Below are 17,668 nucleotides of genomic sequence, written 5' to 3'. Positions count from 1 at the left end.
GATGATATCCTTTCATGGGCTTCCCTTCCTGGTTACGGAGTATGATGGATTTAGGAGCTTTGTTGAAAGCCTGAACCCATTGTTTAAGATGCCTTGCAGGACAACAGCTAGGAGTGGATGCATGAAAGCTTTTCAAGAGATGAAAGCTGAGCTTAAGGATATATTCAAGAATGAAAATTGTAGGTTCTCTTTGATAGCGGACATGTGGACTAGCAATCAAACCCTAGGCTACATCGTTGTTACATGTCATTTCGTTGATGCTAATTGGAAACTACAGAAAAGGATAATCAAGTTTCTAGATGTGAAGACACTGCACACTGGAATTGAGTTATTCAACCAGATCCTCAACTGTGTTCAAGATTGGTCAATTGAAGACAAGCTGTTTGGGATCACACTTGATAATGCTGTAGCAAACAATACAATGGCTGCCTTGTTGAAGAAAAATCTTGTGGATAAGAAATATATACCAGCAGATGGAGATTTGCTTCACCATCGGTGTGCTGGACATGTCTTCAATCTCATTGTTAAGGATGGGCTTACGTTTGTGGAACCAATTGTTGAGGACATTCGTGAGAGTATCAAGTACATTCGCTCTTCACAGTCTAGAAAACAAATGTTCAAGGAAATAGTTGCACGATTAGGCATTACATCTAAGAAGAAGCCGGGCCTTGACGTGACCACACATTGGAACTCAACGCTGTCAATGCTTGAAGCAGCCATTAAGTTTGGGGCAGCATTTGACACACTAAAATCAGAGGACCAAAAATACACTTATGCACCCTCTGCTGAACAATGGACAAGAGCTGAAGTACTTTGTAAGGTGCTGGCAGTCTTCAAAGATGCAACTGAAGTCATCTCAGGCATAGAATACCCTACCTCAAACCTCTATTTCCATCACATGTGGAAGATCAAGCTAACTTTGGAACAAGAGTCAAACATAGAAGTTGCTGAAATTGCCAATGTATTGGAAGGGATGAAGAAGAAATTCAAGAAGTATTGGAGAATATCATATATACTGCTAGCTGTCCCTGTGGTTTTTGACCCAAGGTTTAAGCTTAAGTTTCTTGAATTTCTTTTTACCAAGTCCTATCCTAACACTGGCAAGCAAAAGATTGATGAAGTGAAAAAACTTGTGCTTGGGTTATTTTCATCATATTCAACTCAGCAAGCAGAGCAGCAAGTAAAGCAAGCTGAAAATGCTGAAAAGAGTTTAGTAGGGGAAGATGTATGGGCTGCATGGGATCAGCAACTTCTCAATGACCGTGAAACTCATATGGCCACAGAGCTTGATAGATATTTGGAGGAGAGTCCAATCCCACGGTTAGAAGAATTCGATATATTGAAGTGGTGGATGGGCAACTCATTGAAGTATCCAACTCTTGCTCGCATAGCGCGGGATTTGCTAGCTGTTGCAGCTTCCGCTGTAGCATCTGAGTCAGCTTTTAGCACAGGAAAAAAAATTATCAGTGACCATCGCAGCAGCTTAGCCCCCGAGATGGTTGAAGCACTAATATGCACTCAGGATTGGTACCGGGCAGCAGCAGGTACCTTAATTTCTAACACGCTGACTTATTTCAGATACCTCAAGAGTGAAGATGAAGGCTAGTGAGAGCTTCCTGAACCAACACTGAAGAGTGAAGATGAACTGGAAAAAAAAAGAGGAATAGACAGAGACAGCAGGAAGTGGAAGGAGAAATAAAAATTTCTCATCAGACATTATTAAGTTATCCTTTGGAATAATGAGACGTTGATATCAATAAGTTGCATAGTTGTTTAGACCCTTATGATGACTCTACGAGCTACCTTTATATTTTATTAGCGTTGCTTGAATTATGAATACGTTGCATAGTTGTTTATTAGTTGTTTGATATCAATACGTACAGGGTCAAGCTGGTTCAAACATTCAATATATGCCCATTCATGCAGTAACCACGCACGTAGTTATTAGCTGCTGATCCTGGAAGCGCCGGTGGGCGTGGGTTCTCGTACACGAACGTACAGGTTGTGTGGGTTCGATCCAGGGTGCACCGCGGGCCAGTAGATTTCTTTTGACGTGAGGGTCGGGTCGATCCTCGAACCTCTTATTTCTCTGGCGGGGCAGAGGGGCAGCAGGCGGGTCGCACCGAACCGCTCCCTTGGCAGGCCTAGTATATCCAATTGTGAGGTGGGTATGGGGACTTGGGGAGAGTATTTTTGTATTTGCCTGTTCTTCCCTGTTACCCAAACCCTCGACACCCGGCCGCCGCCGCCGCCGCAGGCAATCTCGCGAGTTCGCAAGGCTTGACCCGCCGTTGCCAAGGACGCGCCCGTGAGGCCGCTGTCGAGGAGACCGGCGCCGCCGTCCAATCTCCAATAGCCGCCGGTACAAACTCCTCGTCTTCTTTCTCTTTTCGTTTGCTTCTAGTTCCTTTCTCTTCCCCAATAGCCGCCGTGGGTTTTCCATTGGATGGGATTCGAGCACAAAAGCAGAATTGGAGATGGGTTAGGTGCTGAGTATGCATAGTGTATAATGTTTGGAAGGTAGAGTGGGATCTGATGCCATGCGTAGATGGGTTAGATGACCAGATCACAACGGCCGCCGGGCATGGGTGCCAAAGAGCCCAGAAACGGCCCAGTGCAGTGGCCGGCAGGGAGCTGATGCCATGCACAATGGTTTGGGTAGTTTTGTCATCTATCGCTTCCACTTTTTACAGTTAACGATTGAAATGGAGCAAGCATTTTTTGTCCAGATTATTTTCCTGCACATACAGATCAGAAAATTTGGTTGCCGAACACAAAATTAATGGACCTTATATTTCTTTGCAGTGGCTTATGGAAACTCATGGGATGGGCTCTCATGGGACTGTTGGAAGCTCCGATGGCACAGCAGAGAGGGAAAACAGCTCAATTAACTTATGCTCTGAAGGTGTCAACCTCAAGTAAGAATTCTTTTCCACACGGTTGCTTTCCTTATACTTTAATTGCAACACTTCAATTTTAGTTCCTTTTGTACTATGATTTTCATATCCACTGCTGAATATGTCTTCATTTTACTTTTCTAGTTCGATACAACCAAATTTAGAGGAAGATGTTAGTACAGAAAGTTTGCTTGCTAATAAAAAACTGTGGTCAAATGTCTGGAAAGAATTTGAGTTAGCTATGCTAGATGATGGTACTTATAAAGCAATATGCAAGCACTGTAAAAAAGATTTAGCAGCCGGTAATAGAGCTGGTACAAGCCACTTGAAGTACCACATTGGAGTCTGTCCTAAGCTTCAGTTATCAAGGAGAAGAAAATTTGGTAGTCCAAAGTTGGATATTCCTATCTTCGGCGATGATACTTTTCTTATGCTTGAAAGAGCTATGGAATTTCGTGATGCTTTTCACATATTGCATGAATGTGATAGCTCCTACAAGTTCTTACCTTCCAATGAGGACTGGCAGCATATTCATTGTGTAGCAAATTGCCTCAAGGTCTTTTATGAGGTTACAAAAAGACTTTTAGGTACAAAATATCCCACTTTAAGTCTGTACTTCAATGATTTCTGTGGAATTTATCTTCTTCTCCAGGAGTGGCAGGTCGGTGTTGATATATTTGTCGCATCAATGGATGTACCAATGGTGGACAAGTTTGAGAAATATCGGGACATTGCAAATAAATTATTAGAAATTACAACAATTCTTGACCCCTGCTACAAAATGAAATCCATTGAGTACTACTATAAATTGCTTTATGATCCATTTGTGGCCGATCTAAGAATTGAATCTGCAAGAAAATCATTCCTTGAGTTGTTAATGAATATGCAAGTCAACTGTCGTGGCTCTAGGAGGAGGGCCACAGCCGGGTGGCGTAGTGCACCCGCCTAATCCCAGAGGGTGGTTACTCGGGGGGAGTGCAGTCGATTCGGCAGATCTACTCATGAAGCAAGAACACCAGAACACTCGAAGATTTAGAGTAGTTCAGGCCGCCGGAGCGTAATACCCTACGTCCATTGAGAGTTGTATTGCTCTTGAGTCTGTGGATGAGTCTATCCTCTACCTATCAGTCCCTTTTCGACCTGAGGCCTTCTCTAACGGGCGTCTCCCTTTTATAGCGCAAGGAAGACGTGTACACAGGCGTTGGACCCCGACAGGTGGCCCAACGAGGATGTATAGTATACCACGAAAAAGACATTAATGGTGCTACAGTGGTCGAGAATCTCTCCCCGGATACGCTTCATCGCCCTGTTGTCTCTCTGACCGAGGGGGGTCTTCACTTGTCCCATCGACGAGGCGCCCGTTGGGGCAGTGTAGGTTGCGGCGTAGACTGTTGGGTCTACGGCGTAGGCGTTATGATGGGCAAAGCCGAGCTGTCGTGTCTGACTGGCGTAGCAGACTGACGCGCGTGGCGTGGGCAGCGCCAACGGGTGCACTGTGACTAATGAGTTTGTGCAGCTTAATGAAACATTATCGCTAACTGTGTCACACTGGCATAGCAGACTGTCGTTATTGTGTTGTTTGTGTTGTCATCAATCACCAAAAAGGGGGAGATTGTAAGCATCTAGGCCCTCTAGGTATGTTTCGGTGATTAATGACAACCATTATTGTGACTAATGAGTTTGTGCAGCTTAATGAAACATTATCGCTCATTTGGTCATATGTCAAAAGAGGCCCTTAAATCTCATTATTCAAAAAGACGATCTCGGTTTTCAACTCAAATATATATACTAAGGATCTTTCTAGTCCTAAGTGTCGTAAGGTTGAGAAGGACACTTAGGTTAGTATAGATTTTATAGTTTTGTAGTGATCGCACTCAAATCAGAAAAGGCAAAATCAGAAAAAGTCTATACACCGGTTTAACCGACGCTTCCATTTTTCTATACGTCGGTTAAACGCAGTTAGTAGAGTCTGGACAAGTCTATACACCGGTTAAACCGACGATGTTTAAAATTGACGTCGGTGCAGTTGTCCAGAAGGTTGGTTTTCCAGGGTGTTTCAAGGCTATCACACCGGTTAAACCGACAATATTTGAAATTGATGTCGGTGCATTTGCCCGGTGAGTCGGTTTTTCCAGGGATTTTAGAAGTTATACTCACCGGTTAAACCGATGATGGATTTGAGTCAACGTCGGTGCAGTTGTCCAGAGACTTGGTTTTTTAGTTGATCAATGGACAACTACACTCACCGGTTAAACCGATGATACGTCGGTTAATCTGCCCAAGTTGTAACGGCTAGTTTTCCAAATGGGCAGTTTACATTCATCGGATTAACCGGCGCTAAGCAGTTTTCTGGCAGTTTTTCCCCAACGGCTCTATTCGTGTGAGATGCCTATATATACCCCTCCAATGGGTCATTTTGAGCTCTCTTGACACCAGGCAACATTCATACACTATACTATTGTTGAGAGCCACCTTGAGCTTCATATTTCGCACATTTGTTCATTCAATTATTCAAGAAGCAAGACTAAGGACTTGAGTAGAGAGAAGCTTGTGTGCATTCGTTCTTGGTGATCGGTTCTTGCTCAAGTGAAGACCCTAGCTTGTTACTCTTGGTGATTGACAGCACCTAGAAGATCTTGGTGATTGAAGGTGTTTCTTCCGGAGCTTGCCAAGGTTTGTGGGAGCCCGAAGAAGTTTGTATGTGGCTTGAGCTCCACCACGCCGGGATGGTGAACGGAGATTCTTAGTGAGCGCCAAAGTCTCGGTGACATGGGAGGTGACAAGACTCTTAGTGAGTGTCACAATGTGGATTAGGGGTGTGTGCCAACACATCGACACCACGGGAAAAAATCCGGTTGTCTCTTGCCCACTCTTTCATTTCAAGCACTTACTTTTTTGCAATTATTCATGTGCTTAACCTTAGAGATTATAACTTAGCTCTACCTTGCTTAGTTTCATATCTTTTTGTATCTTTGCTAGCTTGTGTAGTTTGCTTAGTTAGCCGGTTGGTGCATTGAGCCTTACTAGCATTGCATAGGTTAAGGTTGTTTTAATTGTTTTAGAATTTTGAAAAAGGCCCAATTCACCCCCCTCTTGTTCCATCGATCCTTACACCGAGTGAGAAGGGCTCCGGACCACGGGGGTCCGACTGCTTAGGCCGCCAGCACGTAGTCAAGGATGACTACGAAGCTCTTGCCTAGCCTCAGCAAGAAGGGATACCCCAGTCTAGGGGTACCGACATCAACCCTCCCAAGCATCATCAGATGGTAACTCATCAAGGAATTCTGAGGCAGCAATACCTAGTTCAACACAGTCATCATCTAGTTTGTTTGCAACTAGGTTGGGACTAGAGAAGTTTATATATGAGAGCAATTCAAGTCGTCATAGTAAATCAGAGTTGGAGATCTATCTCGAAGATCCGTCTTCTCCTGGAATTGGCAATAGTTCTTTTGATATTCTGGCTTGGTGGAGGGTTAATGGCCCAAAATATCCAATCATTTCTCGGATGGCTCATGATATATTGAGTGTTCCACTTTCAATCGTAGCCTCTGAGTCAATTTTCAGTTCTGCTAAAAGAATACTTGATGATTATCGCTGCAACCTCGGAAATAATTGAGGCTATAATGTGTTCACATGATTGGCTCAAGGGTCGCATACCAGGTGCATATTTCTACTTCTATGTAATATTTTTGGTACTTATATATAGGCTTTCTAACTTTATTTTATTTCAAACAGTTGAGCCGAGAGTTGTCGAAGATAGCATACCTGCTTATGAATTATTTGTAGCAACTCGAAATCAGGAAGATCAAACTGATGGTGATTAAGGTAGGCTTTCATGTTTCACCCTACTCTAATGGCACTAGATTGCTTTATTCAATATTATACACTGAGCTGTTGACATTTATACTCTTTTAAGAAAAAAATGTGAGTCTCACATATTTCAGCATATCAGTCTAGCCGCTAAAGTATAGAATCAGACCTTTGTGTCCTCGTCGATCTGAAATTCTGCATTTTGTAGTGTTGTATTTTCATATACCTTGTTTGAAATATGGCTTACCCTTGTCTAAGCTGACAATATTATAACTTTTCAGCAATCAAGGAAGAAGAAAGATCTGATACAATGTTTGTGGACGTTGCAAGTGGCATGCTCTATGTTAAGTGGCTCAGACATGAATCTTGCTAGGAGTTAGTTTCTGTACAGAGAGGATAGAGGATGATGTAAAAGATTACTGTTGTACACTTCTATAACATTCGTATTGTAAGAGCATCTCCAACAGACTCTCCAAATAGATCTGGCTAGCTAAAATTTTGGAAAAAAAATCAGAAAAACATCATCCAACAGACTCGCTATCCCGGCTGCCTCGCTATCCCGTTCGGCAAAACGCAGGTCTCGCGCGGCATATTTGCCGGGCCGGCCTCGCTCGGCATCTCGCCCCTCCGTCTTCCTCGTCCCGCACCGCGGAGGGTGGCCGGGCGCAAGGCGAAGCCCCTCCACCGCCCGCTCTGCTCAGCTGCTGCCGTTCTGCTCCCCGGCGGCCCCTTGTGCATCCCCGGCGCCCGCGGCCTCCGCCTTAACGTGCAACGCCTCCAGCCCCGGCGCCCGCGGCCACGACCCGGCATCCTGCAGCCGCGGCGGCGCGCGGACCTAGGCTGCGGCGCCGAGCTCCCGGCAGAGGTTGGATTCTCACTCCTAGTGCGCGCGCGGCGAGATGGACTTCTCGGAGCTCGCCAAGCTAGCCTTCTCGAGGGTGCAGCAGAACGTTGGCAAGATTCTCGGCTAGCTGCATCCTCCTCAGGGGCCCGACGAGGATGATATGGTGCAGCTCGCCTACGGCAACTACGCCGCCATGTCCGCCTACTACTGGGAGCTGCTGGCCCCTCGACAGGTCCTGCTCCCGTGTCCGCCATGACCGCCATAGGCCGTCTCCGCTCAGCAGCTCGATTAGCCCAGCTCAAGGCGGCGTTTCAGTTCGATTCCTTCCGTGAGAAGCTCTGCCAAGACCTCCCATACGAGCTCCCCAACCGGCCGCCGTCGCGCCGAGCCCAACCGCCGTCGCCTCCTCCCGCTCTCGCGGCTGCCATCAAGCCCCTCGACAGTCAGTGGAAGGGGATGACACGTGGGACCCACTCATCAGTGTGTGGGTAGGGGAATGGTTGAATAAATAGATAGCTAGGCTGTTGGAGAGTACCACCAAATAAAAAGACAATCTTAGTTAAATGAATAGCTAAATAAAAATTTAGCTAATTTGATTTGCCTAGATTCTTGGAGATGCTCTAAGATAGAAATTGAATATGTTGTTATTGATCTCCACCCATGGAGATGCACGTTGAGATTATTACGTGGCTGTCTAACACGGTGCGCTCCAGGTTGAGCTTGTTTTCAGATGTCTCAATGTATCCTGTACAGCCACGACTTGTTTCTCTGTTCGATGCACGATTACCCATATACATTCTATATTATCCGTTACCCAATGGGTATGGTCAAATTGAAGTGGGCAGGTTATGGGTAGGATAATAATTGGATAATTAACTCATGAGTATGGGTAGGGAATGCTGAGGGTATATGCAAAGCTTGCCCACCGGCAACGTGATTAATTACATACACTCTGTTCGCTGCATCCAGCCAACAGTATTTTTCTCTCACACCAAACTAGCACCAGCCAGCAGCCACCAACCAGCCAACGATACTTTTCTCTCACAACAAATCAGCACCAGCCACCAACCGCAGCACAACCAACAGAGTGATGATTGATTTACAAACTCGGCATCATTTGGAACGTAAAAATCACAAAATCTGCGCCAAAAGGTTTTGCATCCAAACAAGTACGTACTAACACTGTAGCCCTGCGCCTGAAGCATGGCAGAGGCTACAGCAAGCAATCGTCGGATGCGAAGGCACTGAGCAGGTACAGGATATGTACGGTGACTGTACGCTTGAGAAGCCATCCGGCTGATACTGCCATGCATGTTCCAACTCTGATTCGAATTTCGCGTTTGTCCGCTGGCTCCTGTCGATAGCTTTTTCAGCGTAGCACTCACATGCGTAGCTGCACTCACATCCCGTTTGGTTCATCTGTGCTGTGAACAGTAACCGCGAAATCTTTCATGCATACGGACTTAAACGAAGTCTATTTATAATTTTTTTTATAAATGGGTGCAATTTTGCGCGACGAATCTAACGAGCTAAAAAATTCGTGATTGACTACAGTAATACTACAGTACAATTCTCTAACCGTGCGGCCAAAGATTTTATTAGATTCGTCTCGCGAAGTAGCGCAGTAGTTGTGGAGTTAATTTTGTAAACTGCCTTCATTTAGTACCCTAATTGTTAGTTAAAATTTGTGCTAGCTGTGGTCAAAAGAAAAGCATGACCAAAACTTTTCTTTTTTCCTTTCCGCGCCGCGTGAGTATTTCTTCTCAGGGGTGAAATTTAAGGGGGTAGCGCCATGATGCTACGCCGCTACGGTCAAAATGTCTTCTTCTTCTTTTGTTGCATCCGGCTACGTGGCTGACTGGCTGTAGTCTGTAGAATCCCTTGCTGAAAGGCTCGCCCACGGGGGGCTGGTGAATTGCCGACGAGGCACACACAGCCACAGGTGGCGCACGCTGGTAATGGTGCTAGTAGTGGAATCTTAGAAGCGAAATGCAAACGCGATGCGGTTGACATGACCGCGACGTGGTACTGAATCTCTCCAAGGATATTGTGTTTAGTTCATTTTGCAAAAAAAAAAATTGAAATAAAATCTTGTTATTTCGGAGTACTAAATGAAATTTATTTACAAAACTTTTTACACGGATGAGTTGTAAATCACGAGACGAATTTAACAAGCCTAATTAATCCATGATTAGTTCACAATTAGCGGATAGTTACGGTAGCATCATTGTTGCAAATCATGGATTAATTAAGCTCATTAGATTCATCTCGCGATTTACAACCCATTCGTGCAAAAAAAAATTAAAATTAGACTTTATTTAGTACTCCATACATATATCCAAATGTTCGATGTGATATTTTTTGAGGTAAAAATTTTGGATCTAAACAGAGAGAGTGGCATGGCGTCCCTGCAGACTGCAGTCTCCACTGTACGTGTGTGTACGTAGCATGAAATCCATGGATGGGATCCGAGCGCCAGGGGCATATTTAGCAGCTCCAGTCCTGTTAGAACTCGCAAAGGCAACCTGCTGAACCAAATCACGGTTCGGTCTCTCGAGCGTCAACATCGAAAAGTGGGGCCCACATCACAAAATGAAAAATCGTGATCCTCATCCGCCCTCGCCTCCATATATACTGTACAATGCTTATTTCTATTTGAAATGAGAGGAGGAAGTAATGGCTATGTGCATGCCTCATTATTTTATTGGCTTTGATTCGGCGCATTTGTAGAGTTCACTTCCACTTTCTGACAGCAAACATGCGAACCATCCAATGCGTATGGTTTGCATGCAGCGCCCCGTTCGCTTTCCTTCAACGCTGGAGCTGCTCTTTACCCACCCACCCACACAAAAAAAACGGCAGAGGCAAGAGCTGCCAGGCTCCGAGATCCTTTAGGGCCAATGCCTCATTCGTTTTTTTTAGAGGAACTCGTTTTTTTATTTATATAAGCAGCCTGTGGCCGTTTTCAGTCCTTCACGATAAAGCCCAAGCGCACATCACAGCCCACTGTGCGGCTCAGGGAACGCCTGACGCGCCGCCCGCCGTGGGTCGTGGTCGAGCCGAGCCGCCCCGGCGATCCCCCCATTGTGTGCGCTCGCGGCCGGGAAGTGGGAGAGTGCGCGGCTGCGCGCGGAGAAACCCACCTGAAAGCGCGGCCGTCGCAGTCGCACGCAGCGCAGCACGACGCCCCGCGGGGCAGCAGGCATGCCACCCGGGCTGTTCGCTGCCATCCGCGGCCGCCGGCTCTCGACCGCGGCCGCCGCCACGCCGCTCTCCAGCCTCACCGACGCGCTCCTCGCCACCCGCCTCGCGACCCACCTCCTCGCCACGCCGCACCTGCCCGCCGAGCTGCTGCCCGCGGCGCCGCTGCCGCTCCCCGTCCACCTGCACATCCTCCGCCACCCGGCGCTCCCGCCGGCCTCCAAGCTCTCCTTCTTCCTCGCCGCCACGCCGCCGGCCTCCCCGCTCCTCGCCTCCACCTTCCCCGCCCTCCTCCGCGCGCTCGCCGCGGGCTCCCCGACGCTCCTCGACGAGCTCCTCCCGTTCGCGCTCTCCTGCCCGTCCCCGGCCGCCCTGCTCCCCACCCTCCTCGCATCGCTCCTCTCCGCGTCGCGCCTCGACGCCGCGCTCGCCCTCTTGGACGCCGCGCCGCCCGACCTCCTCCCCCGCCTCGCCGCCGCCGCTCTCCCTTCCCTCATAGCCTCCCCGGACATCATCGCGGCCGTCCCCGCCATTCGCAGGCTACTGCCTATCGCCTCCCACCCACCGCCCATCCGGGCCACGAACCGCCTCCTTCTCGCCTTGTCCAAGGAGAACCTCTGCGATGACTTCCGCCATGTGTTCGACGAAATGTCGAGGAGGGGCCTCCAGTCGAATGTAAGGTTCTACAACATTTGCATCCACGCGTTTGGCAAGTGGAGGCAGCTGGATATGTCACTGAGGCTTTTCGCGGCAATGAAGGCTGCCACTCCTGTTGTGCCAGACATATGCACGCATAACTCGGTCATCCGGGCGCTTGTGGTTGGTGGGCGGGTTACTGATGCTTTGGTCACCTTTGATGAAATGAAGTCTTCTGGAATTGAGCCTGATGTGTTCACTTATCGAGCAGTCATGAATGGGTGCTGCAAGAGTTTTCGGATGGATGATGCATTGCGTGTGTTTCAGGAGATGCGGGGTAGCAGTGGGGTGAGTGATGTTGTTGTGTACAATTCACTTCTTGATGGGCTGTTTAAAGCGAAAAAGCTCGATGAGGCATGTGGATTTTTTGAGACAATGGTGGCGGATGGAATCCAATGCTCAGCGAGCACACACAACACTGTGATCGATGGGCTGTTCAAGAATGGGAGGGCAGAAGCAGCATGCCGGCTGTTTTATGAGCTAAGAAGGAAAGAACAACTGTTGGATGGAATTGCTTATAGTATCATGGTGCGGGAGTTCTGCAAGGAGGGGGTGGGGGACCAAGTTGCAGAGGCCCTAGAGTTGGTGAAGGAGATGGAGCAGAGGGGCTTCGTTGTTGATTTGGTTACCATAACATCGTTGCTTATAGGTTTTACCAAGAGTAAACGTTGGGACCTGGAAGAACAAATAGTAAAGTTTATAAGGGATGGCTCTGTATTGCCGGATGCCATCTGGTGGAAATCAAACATGATGGTTGCCTTGAGAGGCCCTCAGGACAGGGCAAAAGATGGGATGCCGATGTTTTCCTTTGATGGTAATATGGATGACGTAATGGGTTTGGTTAATCCTGCAGGACGTACTGATACTGATGCCCCCAAATAATGATCCCAAGGATGATTGGTCATTGTCACCACACTTGGATCATCTTGCTAAACGTGCTGACAGTTTAGAGAGCTCTGTTATATTTACAATGCACAGAGGGCAGCGGGTGCAAGGTATGGGGGCCAAAACTTTTGACGCTGACATGATCAATACATACGTGTCAATTTTTTTAGCCAAAGGGAAGCTAAGTGTAGCTTGCAAGTTATTTGAGATCTTTACAAATCTAGGAAACAAAGGGACAAGCTATACATACAATTCACTGATGACCTCATTTGTCAAGAAGGGATATTTGAAACAGGTGTGGGCAATTCTTCATGAGAGGGGCGGACAGCTCTGTCCTAATGATGTAGCAACTTATAATCTAATCATTCAGGGTCTCGGGCAGATGGGAAAAGCAGAGGTTGCTAGCACAATTATTGACAGGTTGTCAAAGAAAGGTGTTTACATGGACATTGTCATGTATAACACACTGATCAATCAGTTTGGGAAGGTTGGGAAGGTTGAAGAAGCAAGCTGTTTGTTTGAGCAGATACTCAGAAGCGGCATGAAGCCAGATGTTGTCACTTTTAATACCTTGATTAATATTAATGCAAAAGCTGGTAGATTAAAGGAAGCTGACAAGTATTTGAGGAGGATGATTACAGAAGGCATTGTGCCAAACCATGCCACAGAAACAATACTGGTTTTCCTTCATAAGGAGATTGAAAAGAAAAGGCAGCAGGATGAATGAACTACGGCAATAAAATATGAACAAAAACAGTGCCATAACTTCTAATTTTGTATGGATCATTTGAAGGCACGTTCTTTCTATATTCAAACTGAAAAACTGCAGTACAAATCATTATTATTGTTATAAAAAATTTGGTACTAATACAGTTCAGAAGGCTTGGCTGAACCACAATACTGGAGTGATAATCACTTTCAGTATGCTGGTATTCCTGCTTTTACCAAGAAGGAAGATGTCTGATGTCTTGACAGTTTAGAGAAATTACTGCGGGTTTCCTGTAAACATGCTTAGATGATTAGGCAGCATGTTGTCCAAATGACACGTCAAATGCCACAAACTGCATTAATTGCATCGAATGGGATCTTCCAGTACCACATCACATATGCAGAGTCAATTTAAACTGCCATGAGGTAAATCTTGCAGTATGCAATTATTTTTTCCCTAATTTTTTTGTTAGTTATCTTTTGAGTTTTGTATCCAATATATGTTAGATGAATGAAACTGCAGCAATGTATAAGGCTATTTAGAATTACTTGATCACAATTGTCTGCTGCAAAGTCATTGTTAAGAATGCATTTTATTAGAGAATTGGATAGCTGAAGTATTCGGTAGGTACCTGTAGATACTTCTGTTTCTTTTTTCTTTTCCCTTGTGTGAAGTTTGATGTTGCATAGACTCAGTCATGCTCTCATTTTTCTCTACAAGTGATATGTTGGGAGATATTGATAGTTTTAGTTATGTCAATGTTTTTCCTATAGTTGTTTAATTCAGGTGTTGAACTCATTTGCTCCCTTTTTTTTACATGAATATGCTATCAGTATACATGCGTCAACCAAATGTTGAAATAAATTATCTTACCTATGCATTCTTCTTTTGAACTAACAGAGCAATCTTGGCTTCTCTTATCGAACCCATGGTAGGAAGTACGACCTTTTTTTTCCTTCAAATTTGCAACTTTCAGAGTTTTAAGCACAGGAAATGGAGTCACAGAGCCACCTTCCTATGAAAACAAGGACAAATCAATAAGGTCCTTCGATATTTTAATCTAACACTTGTTGCTGTAATTCAAATAGTCCTCTTGGTCTGGCTCCTGGAATCCTTAATATGGTGAAAAAACACTAGAAGACTTTAAGCTCTTTTGTTAATTAAATGTTGAATGGGGCATGTATAGTTCATGAAACTTATTGCCCAATTGTTGTGATTTCATCTTTATTCTTTTCTCTCATAAGAATAATTGTTGTCTTCTATACAGATGTGCTTAACACAGGAAGAGGATCATTTGAAGAAAAAAAAAATCCATGAGCTACAGGTGCGAATCAGACAAATCAGATTCATTTATTTCCGAGGATTGACATCAAACTAACTCCTATCAATTGTGTGTAAAATTTTGGAGGCAAAGAATGAAGTCATGTTGTTATTGGATCACTGGAAACAAGCTGATTTGATCCGTTGGTAACATGCTTCTTGCCATTCTGAGTTCCTTCATTTACACATAGTTCTTAGCATTATATGGCTTTTACTGATATGATGCATCTCTATACACGAACACGAAATAATTTTGGACATCTGCATCGATTATATGATGAATTATGGTCCACAGCTTTTAGCATTTTTGGAGTATAGGTTTCAGCTGTGCTTTTACGGGAAGATTAAAATAAGTTAGTCCCACCAAATTAACAGAATAGAAGCTGGGACGGCTAGCAGCTACCAATTTCACCTGTTAAAACAGTGAAACAACCACATCCAGCAGATTCAGACTGCAGTTTTCAGCAAATACAACAAATGTAGGTTTTAGTAAATCAAGTCAATTAAATTTCTTCATTTTTCTTCTTAGGTCATTCTTGAAGCAGCACAATGATGAAGCGGCATGATTAAGTTGAAAAGAAGGCAGGTAGCAGTAGAAAGTGAGCTAAAGGAAATGCAGGGTAGGAGGTACTCAGAACTCAGCGTGCAGTTTGCTGAAGTGGAGGGAGAAAGGCAGAAGCTGAAAATGGGAGTAAATTTTGTAGGTTGCTTTCATTGGGTTTCATTCATTAGTTTCTGAAAGCATCAAGAAAACTCTGCAAGTCCACATAAGATTTTTGATTAGGTGGCAGAGAGAGAGAGTGGGGAGAGAGAACAAGATATGGGATTGCATTAACCTATGCTGTCCTGAACTCCTAATGCCAATTTCAAGCTCCGATTAGTTTGCAAAAATTAGGGGAAACGACAGCCTTGAGCCTGTCGTTCTTAGATGGTTTATGGTCTTTGTCTAGCATTTCTTAAGATGATACATCAAAATTCAATGTATGATCCCATAAAGTTGTGATTTTACTCTATGTATGTGGTTGTGTAATCAACAAAATACTTTATCTTTTGTGTGAATTAAATATTTTTCAATTTGAATTATGAATCATGTATTGTTTGGTGTATGTCTGAAAATTTTTCGTGGCGTTAGCACGGGCACCTTACTAGTTTTAATAGACATTCCATGATTGTTCATTGTAGGTCATGAAAGAAATGCAACACTTGATTGGCCAATAAGGTTCGGGATAATCAAAGGAGTAGCTAGAGGACTTCTTTACCTCCATCATGATTCAAGACTTACAATAGTACACAGAGATCTCGAAGCCAGTAATATTTTGCTAGATGCAGAGATGAGACCCAAGATAGCAGACTTTGGTATGGCAAGGATCTTTGGTGACAACCAGGAAAATGCAAATACAAGAAGAGTTGTTGGGACATAGTAAGTACTATTCTTCACGAATTATATATGATTGTACCAAATTCATCTTAATAACTTTTGCATATGAAATACCAGTGCTTATATGGCTCCTGAGTATGCAATGGAGGGCATTTTCTCTGCGAAGACCGATGTCTATAGCTTTGGTGTCTTACTGTTGGAGGTTGTAAGTGGCATCAAGATAAGCTCTGTTGATCGCATTCCGAGTTACGCAAACCTAATAGTCTATGTAAGTAAATATTATTATTTAGCAGAGTAAAGGGTTTTGATCTAGTTTTTATACAATCTCAATGAGTGACAATTGTTTCAGGCATGGAACCTTTGGAAGGAAGGGAAGGCAAAAGATTTGGTAGACAAATGTATTGTGGAGAACTGCTTACTAGATGAAGCTTCACTCTGCGTCCATATGGGGCTTTTGTGTGTACAAGAAAATCCTGACGACAGGCCATTCATGTCTAATGTTGTGCTCAACTTGGAGAATGGATGTACAACACTACCAGCGCCAAATCACCCTGCATATTTCATAAAGAGAAATAGTGATGAGGGGCAAATGAGTGAAAGTATTGTGAACTCTAAGAACACAGTGACTCTTACAGTCATAGAGGGTAGATAGAGTAACTCCTCTTAGTTTTCAATCATAAAACATTTGTCTAGATCAATATTGTGAAATAATTTCTTTTCGCTGTGATCCGGATGTTATTAATACAAGTGTATTGCTGCTATCTTCCCTACTAGAAGCCATGCTGGAATAGTCTTGAACAGATATATCTAGCTCAACTCGAACTCTCGAAGCATTCCATTGGGGTGATACAGAAAGCATAAAGTCTCTGAAACAGAACCTCTACCTAGTACAGGGGGCAGCAGGGCGGGGGGTGCCAGTTGCTGCTTGCCATTGAGCTGAGGTCGTCATCGATCACCTGCTATCACTTGCCGGCACGCAGGGACAAGCAATTGCAACCAGTTGGATGTAGAGCGCGGGAATGGGCGGTGCACACAGATTGATCTCCGCCGCCCACACTCTCCTCTCCTCTGCATCGATGTCCGGCGGGCGACCGGCAGAGCCTGTGATCTCAGGGTGATCGGCCACAGGAAGACGCGCGCCGCGAGGAATTCAAGCGACTGCTCCAAATCTTCGCGATTTTTTTATTTTTTTATTTTTTAATTTCGTTTTTTACAAAAATATTTTTTTGTTTTCGAAATTTACAGATATATATCCCGGGCGGCCTGCACCTGGTCGCCCCACCGCGGGGCGGCAGGGGGTTTTCTATAATTTTCAACGGTAAAAATTTGCGCGCCGGTCCCTGAAGGACCGGTCGCCCGGCAGCGGGGCGGCCGGCCCTGCTGCACAAGCCGGCCACCCAGACGTGCACCAGGCAGCAGCAAGCAGCTGCACGCGGCCCAAGGCCAACAGCGGCGCTCCTCTTTCAACCAGCAGCATATGCAGGTGATTAATTTACTGCTCCATCTCTTTCATGCAACAGTGAACTATCTTTGACTTGGCATTATTTATTTACTGCTTGCTTGCTTTGTCGGATAGATTGAGAAATGGATTAGTTTTTCAGAGAATGAATTTGAGCCTGTATATATATGATCTGTTGAGTGTTGAGTGAAAATTTGCATGCCGGCCCCTGGAGGACCGGTCGTCCGGCAGCGGAGCACACTTTTGCAGTACTACTGAACTGTTAGACCATTATATGTTGTATGAATAGTGTTACGACAAACCGATAACTTTTTTCTGGATTTTTCCTGGATTTTTGGTGAAGCAAATTTTTCCTGGATTTTTTCTGGATTATATGCCTGGGGGACGGCCGCCCCGCTACCGGGCGACCGGTCCTCCAGGAGCCGGCGTGCAAATTTTCACTCAACACTCAACAGATTATATATATACG

The 17,668-nt window shown here is 45.1% G+C and overlaps 1 protein-coding gene, 1 long non-coding RNA gene and 1 pseudogene across 3 annotated transcripts; all 3 read left to right on the top strand.

Annotated features, from left to right (window-relative positions):
- The first annotated feature begins 202 nt into the window (after positions 1 to 202).
- Positions 203 to 1,606, top strand: LOC120647690 (zinc finger BED domain-containing protein RICESLEEPER 2-like). The gene has a single exon (XM_039924554.1). The coding sequence runs from the start codon at positions 203 to 205 to the stop codon at positions 1,604 to 1,606; it is 1,404 nt and encodes a 467-aa protein (XP_039780488.1).
- A 4,535-nt stretch (positions 1,607 to 6,141) lies between these two features.
- On the top strand, positions 6,142 to 7,026 carry LOC120648520. Its single transcript, XR_005664974.1, has 2 exons — positions 6,142 to 6,557; positions 6,633 to 7,026. It is a non-coding gene; the product is annotated as an uncharacterized LOC120648520 (long non-coding RNA).
- A 3,615-nt stretch (positions 7,027 to 10,641) lies between these two features.
- Positions 10,642 to 16,516, top strand: LOC120649998 (annotated as a pseudogene). Its single transcript, XR_005665438.1, has 4 exons — positions 10,642 to 14,509; positions 14,892 to 15,782; positions 15,858 to 16,008; positions 16,090 to 16,516. The product of XR_005665438.1 is annotated as a pentatricopeptide repeat-containing protein At4g01570-like (transcript).
- The last annotated feature ends 1,152 nt before the right edge of the window (positions 16,517 to 17,668 follow it).

Source organism: Panicum virgatum, chromosome 9K (assembly GCF_016808335.1).
Source record: "Panicum virgatum strain AP13 chromosome 9K, P.virgatum_v5, whole genome shotgun sequence".
NCBI classification, from domain to species: Eukaryota; Viridiplantae; Streptophyta; class Magnoliopsida; order Poales; family Poaceae; genus Panicum; species Panicum virgatum.
Note: the sequence above shows the minus strand (reverse complement) of the source record. Positions and strands in the feature narration are given on the sequence as shown.

What these genes read in the sequence shown, in the direction of transcription:
- LOC120647690 (XM_039924554.1), top strand. Translation starts at nt 203, where the DNA reads ATGTGGACTAGCAATCAAACCCTAGGCTACATCGTTGTTACATGTCAT.